The 15,991-nt window shown below is 51.4% G+C and overlaps 1 protein-coding gene across 5 annotated transcripts in view; it reads right to left on the reverse strand.

Annotated features, from left to right (window-relative positions):
• Window positions 1-2,381: 2,381 nt before the first annotated feature.
• The window catches only part of Tex264 (testis expressed 264, ER-phagy receptor), a 31,596-nt gene continuing 17,986 nt past the window's right edge, over window positions 2,382-15,991 (reverse strand). For 3 of the 5 annotated variants that reach the window (XM_046431747.2, XM_046431748.2, XM_046431749.2), the window contains exons 5-6: window positions 6,339-6,516; window positions 2,382-2,970 (exon numbers count right to left, since the gene is read on the reverse strand). In XM_046431747.2, the coding sequence (XP_046287703.1) occupies window positions 2,687-2,970; window positions 6,339-6,516 (462 nt within the window). In that variant the 3' untranslated portion in view covers window positions 2,382-2,686. The remainder of the gene's footprint in view (window positions 2,971-6,338; window positions 6,517-15,991) is intronic. The other 2 variants (XM_046431753.2, XM_046431751.2) reach the window with 1 other exon arrangement.

Raw genomic sequence — 15,991 nt, forward strand, 5'->3', positions numbered from 1 at the left:
GGAGAAATGAGCACGCTGATACGCTGATATGGTTTCCCATGTGTAAGAGAGGAGGAGTTAGCCCTAGGGTTGTCAGCGGACAGTGGGGGACAGGTAAAAGGGCACGTGTGAGGTAGGTGGAGCCCTTGGCCTGTTGCCGCAAGTCTGTCCCTGTCCTCACATCCATTCTTTCCATCCAGCGACTGCAGCTGAGACCACATACCAGGCTCCATGTCAGAGCAGGCCTGAATAACTAAGAGGAAGACAGTGGGGAGGGGGAGGTCAGAGGATGGGGCCACCCCTTCCTTCCTGCAGATGACCTTTACAGCTGCTACCCCTCCCCTCCACTTCTATGCACAAAGGGCATTTATGGCTAAGAGATACTGTAGGGGGCGGGGCCTTCAGGACCAGGGACTAAGGTCAACCCTGAGGAATCTGCTAGGGCTAGCAGGGGGATCTGCGAGGGGAGGGGGCTGAGGAAAGACTTCTGGAACTGGCTGCGTAGGAGGAAGCCAGAGCTGGAGCCCAAGCAGAGGGAGGACAGCTCTGAGAAGATGCTCTTGACTCTTCCCTCCCCCAGCAGGATGGGGAAGGATGCCCCTGGGTAGGGGTGGTGGATAAGTTGTAGTGCTTGGCTATGCTGAAGGATTTGGGGAAAGGGCTGTACCTAGATCTAGGTCAAGAGCCTGTGTTATCTACCCCCAACATGTACATACATTAACAAGTGCTAAGGGGCACGCAACCCTACACACACCTTTGGCAACTGCCCTTTCTTCCACAGGTGTCAGTGGAAGTAAGGTCAGCTATGTGCTGATGAAAATGTCTAGCCCAGGTCCCTTAAGCACACCCCCACCCCCACAATATGTATGTATGGCATATAGGAGGGGATCACAAGAACAACTATTTCCCTGTACACCCAAACCTAATGCCCCACTGCTCTGGAAATAACACAGGTTTGAAAGAAAACAGACATCAAACCCAAACCCAAATGCAAATGAGATCACAATGGGCAGTGGGATAAGGGTTCAGAGCTGTCAGAAGAAGCTGGAGAGACAGACATGCTGTCTTCCAGCTCTGGCTCTGCCACCGGCTGCCTTTACCCTCTAGCTGGCTCCGAGAGACTGCTCCCTGGGGTAAGTAAGCAATGGGCTGGGTTCATGTAGCAGAGAGGCTGACTGCAGGAGGGTACTGAGGTAAAAGAAACCGCACAGCAATCCCAGCCACACATCCAGGCAACTCACCAAAAGAGCCCCACAAAAGACAAAGGACTTTATACAGATATGGCTACAAACAGCAGCCCAAGAAGTCCATCACATGGCCTGCAGCAAGTGAGCTGTACTGTCCCACTGCAGCACAGACACATGGTAACACACAGCTGTGTGGCCACCACTTCCAACTGGATACATACACATAGCCTTACACACACAACTGTACAAGTGGACCTGGCCACACACGTAACTGTAAAGGTCAGTGCAGCCATAATATAAAGCTGTATATGTAGATAACACCCAAAAGTAAATGCAATGCTCCCACACAGTACTAGTGGACACAGCTACATATATACACAATGACATAGCCACCCACATAGCCTTAGCAGGACATACATATGGACACATACAAATAGCTATGCACATAGATATGCTCACAAACATAGTTGTAATAAGAGCTTACAGTTGCACTAATCCACAGCTTTATACAATGATACATAATAAAACATATAGCTTTACACATGAACACATAACCATGCATGCACAGATGAACATACATAGCCACAAAGAGAGAACTGTATATAGACAAAGCCCCCCAAAGATGCTTCCAGCCAGCTAGCCTCACACGTCTATAATGCAACCACATACTGGTAAACACACAAAACAAAGCACCACACACACATAGCTACATAGTCATCCATACATATACAGTCATGCCCAGCCACAATCACATCCTTTCTGATGCTTACTTGGGCACAGCCTCACCCAGGAATACCACCAGCAGCCCTATCTGTGGTGTCCATGAACATACCCAGGTTCAAAGGCACTGGCAGTCACAGCAGGGACAGCCTCACCTGCTGGGAAGGTCCCAGCATGAGCACAGGCACACTCAAGACAGACACAAAGGCCTCCTTTGGAAGCAAACAAAGGCAGAATTCAAGCTCTCCATTCCGGAGCCCTGAAGGACACTCTGCTTGGCTCTCACACCCCTTGTTCTGCTCTTCAGCAGCCTGGGAAGCTCCTAGGGCTATTGCAATGCAGGGGTGACTGTCCCCTGGGGCCACAGAGCAAGGAGTGAAAACCTTCAATATCCTCCTCACCCAACTCCAGGGTTCTTTCCTCTTGGGTTTGGGAGGCTCCTGCCTACTCCTAGCCTATCTCCCCAATATAGAACTAACAAACACACAGTCCAAATACAGGTGAAACAAGAAAATCATTTGCTTTATTTTGGGTTCTGGAAGCGCTCTAACATGAATCTGAAAAAAGACAACAGGGGTGGCAGCCCAAGAGTCTGGTACAGGTAACAGTCCCTATCTCCTCTGGCCCTGGGAACCAAAAGGGCAGTGAGGAGAAGGCATAACTAGAGGCCTGGGGTAGAAGTCAGGTTCCCCCAGGCATCCCCAGCCATAGTCTGGGCTGGAGAGGTGAAGAAGGAAGAGGGTTGGACAATCTGCTCAGTTCCTCAGCAACAGTACCCACAGGATGGTGCAGGATGCAAGTTACTCCTCATCCTTCTCAGGGGTAGTAGGCTCCCGAAACAGACCCAGAGGCTTGGCCTCAGGGCCCAATCGTGGTTCCCCCAAGGGCCCCTCGCCCTCCAGATCCAGCTCCTCAAAGGATGAGCCACTGGCACCGGACTCGCTGTAGCTGTGCTCACTCCGGTTATCACCATCATCCCAGCCACGGCTGCTTGCCCCAGGGGACAGCGTGATGGCTGAAGTCTCCCGGCTGCCAGGGCCCACCTCCAGGCTTACAGAACTCATGTCACTCATTGTGTCAGCTCCTAGGGCCAGGACAAGGGAGCATAGATTAGCCAAGACCACCACCATCCCCTCCCCAACTCCCTTCTCTAGGGACAGGGGCAGGGACTTGCACCAGCTCAGCAACTCAGTGTGCACAGTCCCCTCGTAAATTATATAGCCATCCTGGCTCAGGAGGCCCATTCTAGCTGCCCTCTGCCCTAACTGGGGCTGTACTGACAAGACTAAGGGAGAGAGCAGGGAGGGAGGAATGGGAGAGGGGAGCAGCTGGCTATTTACTCCTCTCCTTTCACTGAATTAGCCTCAGCTCCCTGCACTCCCACAAAGCCTGCTACCCTCCACCCCTTCATCCATTAAGAGCCACTCAGCCCTAGGGTAAGGAACTGAGTATAGAACAAAGAAACCCAATATTATCCCCTTCACCTCTCATTTCAGGTCTGGAGAGAAGTTTGTCCAGTCAGCTACAGAACACTGCCCATAAGGCAAGAGGATGGAAGAATGGACCAAGAGGTCTACTCTCCAGCTTCCACCCCCATGCAGGCCTCCTCAAGGAGCAGCTATAACCAAGAAATCAGCTGGTCCCTACCCCTGGCCTCACTGCATCCCCACTTGAGAAGGCTAAGTGATATGGATAGAAAAATCTTGAGAAACACATTGCAAAGAAGGAGGGTGCAGGGATAAAGCTTATTTAAGGACTTTCTCCCGCTGTGCCTGGGTCAACCCAGAAGAACCCTCACCTACCCCACCTTATCCACAAACTTTTAGTACTACTTCTGTTACAAGTTAGCAAAAAGGGCTATGAGAGCACTTTTGCTGGTGGCTGGGGAGCATCAAAACAGTGCTGAGCTGGCTGATGGCCCAAGTCCCCCATAACTGGCTCTTGCACATCCAACACATCCTCCGAGTAAGTGGCTCTTCATCTGCCCTATCCAGAAGCAACCCCTCAGTTCATCTTCCCAGATCAGAATCACTAAATGCAGTTGGGAGATGGCAAGGAGGAACAAGGAGTTCAGGCACACTGTGCAGGAATCCAGTTTGGGAAAAGACTGATGTGACACCCTTCCTATGTGAGGGGAAGGGAGCAGCTGTCGAACATCGTAGAAGGTAAGGGATAGGAAGGCAACCCCAGTTCCTATCTCTTGATAGAGAGGTGAACAGGGCACAACTGGGAACTAATGGGCATTTGGACTGGCCTGGAGCCGTCTTTGAACTTCAACTGGGATTGGGAGCCTGCTCCCCCAATCTACTTGGCCCCCAGAAGACTCCCTTTCAGCCCTACTGGCAGATGTGCAGTAAGCCTTGGAAGTGCCAGACCACCAGCCCATGGCCCCTTCTTTTGCTGGGATCCCTGGCATGGCTCCCAGCATGGAGGCAATGTGAGCACAGTGGAGTGGGAGCCCAGGCTGAGCCTTGAGTTATGGGTGGTTCCTTCTGACCCTGGGACAGAACTCCAGCTCCTCACTCACTCCTTAAATGATGATCAGTGCCCCAGGGACTACAAGCCTGAAAGGCACAAGGGGGATATTTCCTTCCTGGCTCCATTACTGTCAAATTCTGTCAGCCCATCCACCCACTAGTTCTCTTGAGACCCAGAGATACAAGGACCTGCCTGCTTCCCAGTCGGATGCCTTCTCCCTCCCCACTCCTAGGCTAGGGGTGATCAGAGGAAGGGGCTCAGGGGTACCTCCTTCTGCCCTGGGCTCAGCATGCTGGGATAAAGATAGCCTCTGGGAACATAGGAGACTTCAGGACAAAGAGGTGTAATGCAGGGGAGTGGTACCCTTATAGCCCCACCAAGGCCCACCCACAGTGTCTTAAGTCTGTATCCTTGGGGAAAGACTGCCAGGCAAGGCAGGACAGCACCTAAATCCCAAGGACTGCTGGTCAGGGCATGGAAGCTAAAACTTTCACCCCAGTCCTTCCTTCCTCTGCCCACAGTCAGTGCAAGTAGATCAAATATTCATTGCCTCTCAGGAGCTAAATAATACATCAATGTAATAACAGGCACAAGGCAGCTAATCACCCCCTTTCACCTCCCAGCCCAAGATGGGGCAGCGGCAGAGAAGCAGCAGGGACAGGCCAAGCCTTGGGTGGTCAGGCACCCACCATGCACCCACTACACACTGCTGTGTTAAATGGCATGCACCTGGTGGGTGAACGCCTAGAGTCCGCCCTGAGTGTCAGGACAGGCCGTCAGAAGTGGGCAGACCCTCAGCCCCCACACCAGGGAGTGGGCGGGCAGACCAAAGAGCTGGGAAGTGTGATTGCTGCGGCTGCAGCCAGCTGTAGCAGGTGCCAAGCAGTCCTTTAACACCCCCTGGCAGGCAGTGTTTGGGAGGGAAGGAAGCTGGATGGGTGGGCCAAGGAGGGGGAAGGCAGGGAGCAGAGGACGGTTGCAGGGAAGGTCAAGGTCCTCCTCCTTCCTGCCCTGGGGACTGCCTTGGCCTGATGACTTTGTACCATGTCTTATGCCCACAGTAGGGGCACTGAAGAGTGTCTGCTGGGTACTACTAGGCCGAAGGGAGCAGTACCCCATGGAGGTAATTAAGTGGCAGATGAAGTTAACTGTGTTGGACATAAGCCCCTAGGGAGTATAGATTGTTTCCCAGTACCCTTCCCTTTTAGCCCCCTCCAACACATGTGTCTCTAGGGTGACCTTGGCTATTTAAGACTGAATAGGCAAACTCTCCTAGAGAGGAAAAAGACAGTCTCTCTCCCCACAGCCCTGCATCACTCCTAGAAATCATGGACTTCCAGAGTCACACAAGGCTCCACCAGGATGGCCAAAGATTGTTGGGAAGTTAACCAACAGGCCCCTTTCCTACTTGTCATGAAAGGTCATGGTGGAGGGGCAGGCTGGGAACAGGCAAGCAGCCTGCTGACCTGGACCTGGGGTATTATTGCTGCCAGCAGGTAAGTGGGCAGGCTCTAGCAGCAGGAGCAGGGAGAAAGCAGTTGGCTCTGGATGGGGCCCCATACTGGGGTACAGGAGAACACTTTGTTCACCTCCTTACCTTCCAGATCCAGTGCCAATCTTACTTCCTGTTGAGCCCCACCCAAGTGACTCTTTTCCTGAGTAGCCTCAGCCCCCTCCCATGAACATCCATCAGTGATCTGTGTTTCCAAAGGTACTCCTGTTGCATCTGAAGGGAATCCAGACAGGGTCTTTGTGTTGTCAGGGGAATATGTGTGAATCTACATGCACATAGATCCACATGTCTGGAAACAGGCACTCTGAATGTGGGTTCTGGGGGTAGGCATATGTCTTCCTACCTCTGCCAAGCATAGCCTGACATCCACAGTGCCATCCCAGAAGAAATAGCCTTCTCAACCATGCCCCTAGGTATCCAGAACAGTGGCTCCAGGCAGGACCCCACCCTTATTCCCCTACCTTCTATACCTGTGCCATCCACCTGGGCATTGCTGGCTTCTACAAGCCCCCGGCATTTCCGCTCTGTCTCCTTCACTTCTGGCACATAGAAGTCACCTTGCCGTGCCAGCGGGCACATGAAATGGATCTGGTCTTGTTGATAGATCTCCAGACGAGGGTGGGCACACAGCTTCCGTTCCTAACCAGTTAGAAAAGGTAGAATGAGCACTACAGGGCCCCTGACTCACTTTGTCCCATGGTGGCCCTAGGAACTGTTTATTGCTGGCTGTATCTTTCCCCAATCTCTTCTAAATTTCATGAGGGAGACACATGCAGACCTCCCTAAGAGCAAGGCCCCATTCTCTAGCATGCAGCAGTCTAAGGAAAAAAACCTAAGAATCTGACACTACTAGTTCTATGTATATCTGGGACCAAAAGGATGGACTCATACAGCCATGAAACTTAGCACACCTAGACTACCCAGCACTGAGATGCCATGAACTAGAACCCCAGGTACCCAAGTCAAAGTGTAACCCATCACACTTTCCATCCTAGAACCCTATGCCTCTGACATCCTCTCTATCCTAAGCAATGCTAACAGATCCAGATATATCAGACGATACTAGGGCCTTGGACTTCTGACTGCAGACATATTCCCATGGACCCTGCTTTCCACTCCCTTTCCCCTCCTAGATTTAAGTAAACCTCTGAGACTTTCAAACATGGTTCCCAAACATCCTCACCCGTGGGCCCAGGGTTTCGGACAACGTAGAGGAGGCAGACAGGCGGGCAGGACACATGAGTCTAGCAATGAACATTAACCAATGAGGTGAAGTATCAGCTTCCAGGGCCAGAAGTTCTAACAGGCACCCTGCTGCCCTATGCCTGGACACAGACCCCAATGTTCCCCATCCCCCAGTGTGAGGAAGCCAGCAGACAAAATGCCAGAGCTGCTCTGAGACAGGCAGGAACAATCAGAACAGGGGTCAAGTGTCTATCGCTCTTGAGCCCGCCCCCCTTTCCTGTGCTGGAGTGCAATTACCCACCAAGATAACTGTGAGGCCCTTGCCCTGTCACTGCTCACCCGCCAACCTTCACAACACGGCTATTTATAGCACCCGCCAGCTCTCACCATGAGCTCTGAAATGAGCCTTCCACTTAATGGTAATGAGAGACTTATCGCCTGGCAGGGAAACGCCACTCCAGGATTCCACTTGTCCGCCTTCCTGGCCAACCTGAGGGTTGAGGAATCTCTTCCAATTAAAGCCAGTAAAGAGGGGTAAAGAGAGCCCATGGAAAGAAAAGGGGAGAAGGAATAAGCCTGAAAAGGTGTATCTAGTGAGGACCCTCAGCACCTGCTAGAAGAATGGTGCACCTAGGTCACATGGGAGAAAGATGGCCCACCCAGGTCAGGTGCAGCTCATCTTCAAACTCCATAGGTGACCCAGCAAAGCCTTTCATCCTGTTTCCATGTGTCCAACTTCAGAGGGAAACACCCTGGCCCTGATGCTTCCAAGGTCAGTAAAAGAAAGTCATTAGTTTTCATGTTTGAATCCAATCTTTTTGTCAACCTGGTGACTCTCCAGGCCTCTTCCACCTCATGAGTCCATGAGCTGACCCCTGTCTTTGCCTTTTTTGATGGCTGCCCTTGTTTCTCCACCCTCCCACAAGCCCACTTGCAGCCTAGTCCTCAAGAAGAAGCTTCCAAGAACACAACATCAGGAAATGGAGCTACCAGGCTCTAGGCTCTCTCCAATGCCTGCACATCAGGAGGGCCTACTGCCAAACCTGAGTCCAACTCAACAAACTGGGCCAAGTTGCCGAGGTCAGGGCCAAGGAGGCTTCCTGAAGGAGGTCTGGGTCCTTCCTTAGTTGTCAGAGGGGGGAAAAAGGGGTCTCCAAATCTAGTCAAGGCATGACCTTCACCTCCATCCTCATGCTTTGGGCATTCAAAGGGTCCAAAGAGCAGTAGCAGAGTGGCCACTGGCCACCTCAAGAGCTACTGAAAGTTGGCTTTGTGGGACGTTCCCAGAGACTAAAGCTTGTGTCTATTCAGAGATTAGGGACAATGGAGATGCAACCCCTACCCCCAAACCCTGCTGGTACTCAGGCTACCTCCCTAGCTTCCTTTCTAGAGGAGCTTAGAAGTAACAGAAAAAAGGGAGTAGTGATCTTTCCACTCTCTCTTCTAGACTGGGCATCAGGATGGGTAGGACCAGGCAGCCACCCTATGCCACCTGCTCTGCCAGCCCCCTCGTTGGCAGGCAGGAGGCAGCTCTGCGGCTGCTCTGCACATCTGCCTCCTCCAGAGAGCCCTGCTCTGAAGTTGCCTGGCTATGGACAGCCCTGTTACCATGGAAACCGCATCCTCCATCCTTTCCGTCGCCTTCATCTCAAAGCCATAGGGGAGAACAGAGGAACGGGGGAGACAGAGGATGAAGAAAAAGCTGTAGCCCAGCTACTCTGCCCATCCCTACCCCCTTGCAGCCTCCTACACAGGGAGCACCAGCTGCCCAGCCCTGCCTCAAACTCAAATCCAGCCTGATCCTAACTGCTGCTGCCTAGGGGTCCCTGGCCCTCCTTAATAGAGGGAAGCGCAGAGCTAATTAAAATCCCATTGACTGGGGCTGGGGTTGTGGCTCAGCAGTGGAGCACTCGCCTCCCATGTGCGAAGTCTTGGGTTTGATCCTCAGCACCACATAAAAATAAATACATAAAAAATAAGGGTATTGTAACCAAATACCACTAAAAAATAAATATTAAAAAAATCCCATTGACTGCTCAACCCCAGGACATACCAGGTCCTTTCAAAATTCAGACTCAGGGGCAGAGAAGAAGGGGCAGGAAGAAGGCAAAGTCAAACTTCCAACCTCAGCCCACAAGCAGGGAAGGGACTTATGGGACTTATCATTGTCCTTGAAGTCCTCTTCCTTGGAGAACCTCCTCCCCTCTGTGCTTTGCCCTCTAAGCAGGAATAAGTCTAGTGAAGACTGGGGATAAAGAGCAAGAGGGCAGGACTTGCCATATGCCCTGTCCCTGAGTAATCAGGCAGAGAGGACAAGCCTTTTTCCTCCCAGCCAGGTGTAACCTTAGGGGGAGGAGACGGTGGCCATGGGCTGGTTCTCAGGTTCTTGCTACACAGCAGGACTAGGGTCCGGGCAGCATGTCTACAAGCAGGTAAATATTGGAAAACCATCAGAGGAAGGCAAGGCCAGCTGCCTCTTCCTCAGCTAGCCCCAGGGAGCCCTTGGAGAGCAGACTGCCAATGGCCAAGGACATCAGCTCAATGCCACACTGGGCTAGTAATACTGGGTAAAGGAGCCTGGATGGGCCTGAAGTCTTCCCTGTCCTGGCATACCCCTTCCACAGCCCAGATAGCCAGAGCCACATGGAAGCATTGCCAGAACAGGGGAACCTGCTTCTGGCCACTTAGATCCCACTGGCCATCTAACAAACCCACAACCCAAAAGAATTCACTCATGCACATAGATTCATGGGACTCTCAGGTCCTCTTCCAAGATAGGGAGAGATGCAACATTCACAGCCCTTTCCACCTAACAGAAAGAAGTTGGTGAATCATGCCAAAATCTCACCAGGAATGGCTAGAAACTGGATTCAGGAATCCCAGTCCCTTAGACATACCTCCAGTCTTTCCTCCCACCTGGGTCTTCCACAAACACAAACAAAAGAAGTATCTGGAATATCACCCACAATGCAGGGAGTTCTACAAGACAGCCAACAGCACATCCCTTGTCACCAACCCACCTTGTACCAACATTGACTATCCACCCAGGAATACAGGAAGACAAGGGAAAAAGCAACTCACCATCTCACATAAGGCTGCCATGGTACCACTGCCTCAGTCACTTTAGGAACACATCACACACTCCTCACAGCAGCCTGACCTCATCTCCAGGACACAGGGGGCAAGTACTCAGGTCAGGGTTCCCAAAAAAAACAAGGCTAGTATGATAGGCTGAGGTTCCCCTCCCCATCCCCTGCCAGGAACCACAGTACCTCCCCTGGCAGGTCTTTCAGTGAATTCAGAGAGAGGAAGGAAGGAGGTAAGACTGAGGAACTGAACTATCCTCATTTTGTGTTCTGCTCTCAGAACATCACCCTGTGCCCAGGCTTCAGCTATGGGTATGAAGGGGATAGGGGATATAAAATAGAAGAGGTCAGGGCCAGGTTAGAGGCTGAAGATGGATGCTACTCCCAGGCTGCCCAGGAGCTGGTTTTGCTCATAGCTGGGTAGAAAAAATGCCCGAAAGGAGGTGTCACTTTGTGCAGGCCAAGGACTAGGTCACACATCTACATGTGCTCTAGGTCCAGAAAAGGATGAGGTCCACAGGATGTATCCCTATTCCATCATGGCCCCTTACCTCCTGCCTCACTGGAGCGAGAGGACCTGGGCTTTCTCTTTGCCCTTTGCTGCCCAGTCCTACCAACCCCTCCCTACCAGGCTGGACAGCCAAGCAGCCACACATCAGCAAGCAGCTGTTGCATCCCACCCAAGGTGGTGGCATCTCCTCACTGGGTGAAGTGATGCATACACATTTTTAATTACACAGACACAGACATGAACCCGCCTGCACACAGCAGTCCTTGCAAGTGGGGGCTCAGACCCTGGAGGCCCCTCAGGCAGCTGGTCTGCACTGCATGTGAAGAGTGCTTGGGGGAGGTACAGCAGGGAGTTTTGGCTAGAAAGCAGCATGTTGTTATTATTCTGCCCAGGAACTTCTGTCAACTTCCCTCTCCCTGTCTCCCTCTCATCCCCACCAGGCCTCCTAAGTCTCTGGCCCAGAACCTAGACTTGTCTGTGGGGTGCTGTTGGGGCACTTCATGTCAGCAGGGAGAGCCTGCAGAAGGGCTAGTGAGCACCCTCTCCCTCCCCTTTCCCATCATAGCTGGAAGGCCTAAATCTCTGAAAATGCAAGCAAAGGAGAGAGGAAGCCAGAGAGACTGCCAGGAAAGGAAAACAGAGGGCAGGAAATAGCACACAGAGCCCCAGGCAGAAGCCCAGAACCTTGGCCTAGCTATTGTCAAATGGGTGGCTTCCCTCTGGGCCTCAATCTTCCCAACTATGAAATAAAGGGATTAGAATAAATAATCTCAAAAGTAAAGAACTGGAAAAGCTTAATAAAAACACCATTATTTAAAGACAAGAAAATTGTATACTTAGAAAACTCAAAAGAAACAACAGTGGAACTACCATAAACATTAAGTCAAAAGGCAACTAAAGCATGGCTCATTTTCCTGTGCACTAGTCAGTTAACTGCAAAACATAATGGGAGCAAGAAGAGATGAAGAGGGGCTAGGCTTGTGGCTCAGCGGTAGAGTGCTTGCCTAGTCCATGTGAGGAGCTGGGTTTGATCCTCAGCACCACATAAAAATAAATAAATAAAATAAAGGTATTGTGTCCAACTACAACTAAAAAAAAATATTAAAAAAAAAAGAAGAAGAAGAAGAAGAAGAGATGGAGAGATCGATTCCCTCTTGAGGTCAGGTCTAACCCAGGGGATGGTGGAGGGAGTCTGGGAGCCCCTTGAGTGGCACAGGATGGCAAAGGAGCCAGGCAGTTAGGGCCAGGCCTAGGCTGGAGCCTGGTGAAGGATGCAGAGGGGGAGGTGTGACACAGCCAGTGGGAGGCAAGCGCAGTGCCTGGCACCCCAGCCTGCTGTGCCTGCTGCTGCTGCTGTCTGAAGACTTTTCATTTTCACCTCAGAGCCGGCAGCTCGCCACACAATTTACACTTCTGTTCATCTCCCTGGTGCTGCTCAGGTCCTGGCTTCCCAGGAGGCTCTTGGAGGGGGGGCCCTGGCAGCAGTCAAGCATGGGATGGGCTGGGGCACCGAGGAGCAGTAAAAGGATGATTCCCTCTAAATAGGCACATGGAACGTAAGTCCTTATGTATCCTAATGCCCAAATGGACTGTGAAGCCCCAGATCTTCAGCCATGCCTAGTGTTTCTTTTCCTCAGGGCCCAGATGGCCATATACAACCCCAGCTCAGCCCTGCTCTGGCCTTCTTGGGCCCTTATGGAATAGGACCAGAGGGCTTAGAACCATGGGAGTAAGACTTCTAGGTCCATCAGCCCCAGGATTCCATGGCTCTCCATTTCAAATTGCAGGGGGGGGGGGTCCCTCCTAGATGATGTCCTCCCACTTTAGGCTCCACAGCCCACCATCCAGTGGCCCTTTATAGTGTTTGTGCAGTCAAGGACTTTGAGCTCTGTCCAGCTCACAAGCTGATGGAAAATGTCGCTGACTGATTATCCAGCAGCAGGAAGGCTGCTCAGGGCAGATGGAGCCATGAAGTCAAGCACCTGGGAGGCAGAAGAGTCAGGAAATGCCAGAGGGAAAGGACAAGTAGACAAGTGAGATGGAGAGGAGACAGGGCAAAAGGGAGGGAAAGAAGGAGAAGGACTTGAATTTTCCAGTTTTTAACTGGCACTCTAAACTCTTCTCTCTCCCTCAGGGAAGTTCTTCCAGTCTTAAAGCCTTAGGATTCCTATGTATGTAAGGAAACAGTTCACCTCTCCATATCTGAAGGCTCTGCTAAAGGGCAGAGTAGTTCTCTGCAGGCCAAGTTCCTTCTTCAGAATCCCTTCCTCCTCTCCCAGGAATGAATCCCAAACTCTCCAGAGAAGAACAACAGAATTCTTCCTTTATGAGTCCCATCTGCCTAGGAAAGGTAGCTCCCTCTGGACTGGTGATGGCCCAACCCCACAGCACCATCTAGATAAGCCTCAGCCTCCAGGGTCCTGCAGGGCTGCCAAGCTACAATATCCAAGCTGATATTTTGAGAGTGGTGGCTCCCACGCCACCCCAGCAAAGGCTGGCTTTGTGCTTTCAATCCTGGAGGAGGGGAAGCAGGAGGCATGAAGCCAGAGGCCGTGGAGTAGGTTCCAGTACCTAGACCAGCAGAGGGGAGAGGCCTGGCCTCTTGTAGGTGCTTCCATTCCCCAACCTTCAGGAGGAGTTCTCTAAGGTGTACAGGGGAGCCAAGCCCTGGTATGGTGGGAGAGTCTCCTCTTGGTTTGGGTATATCTACGAGTGAAGGGTCACAACTATTCTCAGCTAAGAATATTTCCCTAATTCAAAGTTTGGCTATGGCCTCAAGCTCTTTCTTCCCATTTCCAGTCTCAAGAGTTCTGCTCAGAAGCCCAGACTAGACACTGTTACTTATCTGTTCAGATACCATCAGTGGCTCCCTAGTACCTGGAGAACCCAGCCTAATATCTTGGGCCCAGATTCTTGCTCCTCCTTGCCATTCCAGTCTCACTAAATGCCAGTACCTCTGCCTGATCTGCCACCGCACCTAGAGAATGCTGCCCATCCTTCTAGATTCAGCCCAAATGCCACCCCCCCTACAATAGTTGTTCTGCCTTTCCCAGTGACTCCATCCCTCCCCTTACCCATCCCTCCTCAAGCATGGCTAAGCTCTGGCTAGGAAAGACGGGAAGGAGTTCTGAGGCTTGACACTCTAAGCCCCAGGTCCTGGGGCAGCTGACAGTGTCCTGACAGTGCTAGAGCAGGCCAATTAGCAAGTGGTGGCTATGGCTACAGACCCAGTGAGGGAACCCTGGGAATAGAGCAGTCTCTACCTTACTGAGGATGAGGACATGAGGTCCAACAAGGTGGCTGTTAGCAGCTGCTTCCTGTGCCTGAAGCAGCTGCAAAGTCACCCTTAATGAGAGTGCCTGCTGGGCAAATAGGCAGAGAGACCAGCAGCCTCAGCCTCTAACTCTGACTACAAGGGCTGGAGACAGAGGGTCAAGAAGTTGCTGGGCCATGTTACTGTCAATCCCAGGCCCATTCTGACATGCCTCAAGTATATCCCAAATTCTTGATAAGTCCTCTGCCTCTTGGTTTGAGTCATATTCACACAGGGCAGAGGAGCAAAAGGCAAGTAGCCATAAGAAAAACCCCCAGCCACCCAATCTGGTTTCAGCCATTGCTTCATCCTTGACCTTAGGAAACCTCCCCACTCTAGTCCTTTGCCTTCCCATTTGCAAAACAATGGGGATGCTGGTTTTGATTTGGAGCTTTTTACTGGATCCTATGCCCAGAACAATGCCAGACAAAGGAAGACTCAAGAGCCTGAGCTAAGGTGCCAAGAGCACATTCCCCAACATTTTTTTGGTGGGGAGGGGGTGCTGAGAAATGACTGGTCTTCACACACTATCACTGAGCTATATTCTCAACCCATCCTCCCTTATTAAAATAAAGCTTGGTACTCTTCCATGTTGGCTGGGCAAAAGTGGTAAACAGAGAGAAATGACCACAGACTTCAAATTTCCCATGGGGCTCCTTTACCTACGTTCCCACTGCAAGTACCCTGCTGTCCTCCACTGGTGATCTGGTTCTGGCATATCCCTAGCAGGACAACCCAAGTCAAACCAGCTGTCCCAGAACTCAGCCACCAAGGTTCCCCTACCCACTGACTCGCTCAGAGTCACCGAGGTAAGCTAAGAGGAAACAAGCACAGGATTCTGAGCCCAGTGAGAACTCAGGTTCTGACCAGTATGCTGCGAGATTCCTCCTAGTCCATAGCTCATCTAGCTTACTCTCTTCTGCAAGCACCCTGCTAAGGCCTCTGCTTCTGGTTTCCATTTTGTTGTCCCAAGACACTACCATGCTATCACCCACCATTGGGAGTTCAGTCACCTTCACCCCAGAGAACCCCAGCTTGTAGCTACACTGAGCTTCCCTTCAGATCCAGCCTTCACTCAGAGTGAGGCTCTCCCAGAAAGAATTGTTTCTTCTGGGAGTCCCAATCTGTGCAAGGATGGGCCTAATGCCTCCCAGCTCCATTTGCACTATAGCTGCTACAGCATCCTCCATATCCCAAAGAAGCATGCAGCTAACATGGTGGAGGGCATCTTCCTGGTGGTACAACTGTCTTAGGACAAAGGTCTTTAAGCCCACTGAGATTTACAAGCCCTTTTCCAAACAAAATCCCAAAGCATTATCTGGATTGTAGGACCTAAGGCAGAGTTACTCCAGTTGAAGCAGGGAAGGGTCCTAGTGCAGGCCACACCTCAGCATGCCTGCCACAGAGCATCTCAGCACAATCTCTAGACTCCCACCTCAGAACATTCTGGGCGGGAGTCTGGGCCCCCTCTCCTCTTTTAAATCCCAAGCAGGACAACCCAAGTCAAACCAGCTGTCCCAGAACTCAGCCACCAGGTTCCCCTCATGAGCAAACTACACCCCTTTGGCAATTCCTCCAGCAACCCTTCTCTATAATTCTATGGAGAAATCCAAGTCTGAATTCAGGGCCTGCCTGCCCCAATTAATCAACCACCAAATTAATGCCCTGTCTCCCTAAACTTCAAAGTTTCTCAAGCTATTTTACAAGGACTCTTCCCTGAGAACTCTCAGAAATCAGAGACCTTGGAGAAGGGGATTTATAGAAAAGATTCTGGACCTTGCCTGGAGGGGAGTCAGGCATTAGGGACTTAGCTGGACCAGTTTAACATTCTCAGTGTCCCCCTACCAACTGCTACAGCCAGCCATGAGCCAAGTACCACACTAGGGGCCTTTTACACACAATCCCACTTGTGGGATCCCTAGTTAATCATTCGATTTTGGTCTGCTCCATGTGTCCAAACTCTTCCCTGGACAATTGTTAATACTAGTTCTATAATAAAACAAAATGCTATAGAAATAT

The sequence above is a fragment of the Marmota monax genome, unplaced genomic scaffold (genome assembly GCF_021218885.2).
Source record: "Marmota monax isolate L192 unplaced genomic scaffold, Marmota_monax_Labrador192_F-V1.1 WCK01_AAM20220418_F8-fsc00022, whole genome shotgun sequence".
Taxonomy (NCBI): Eukaryota; Metazoa; Chordata; class Mammalia; order Rodentia; family Sciuridae; genus Marmota; species Marmota monax.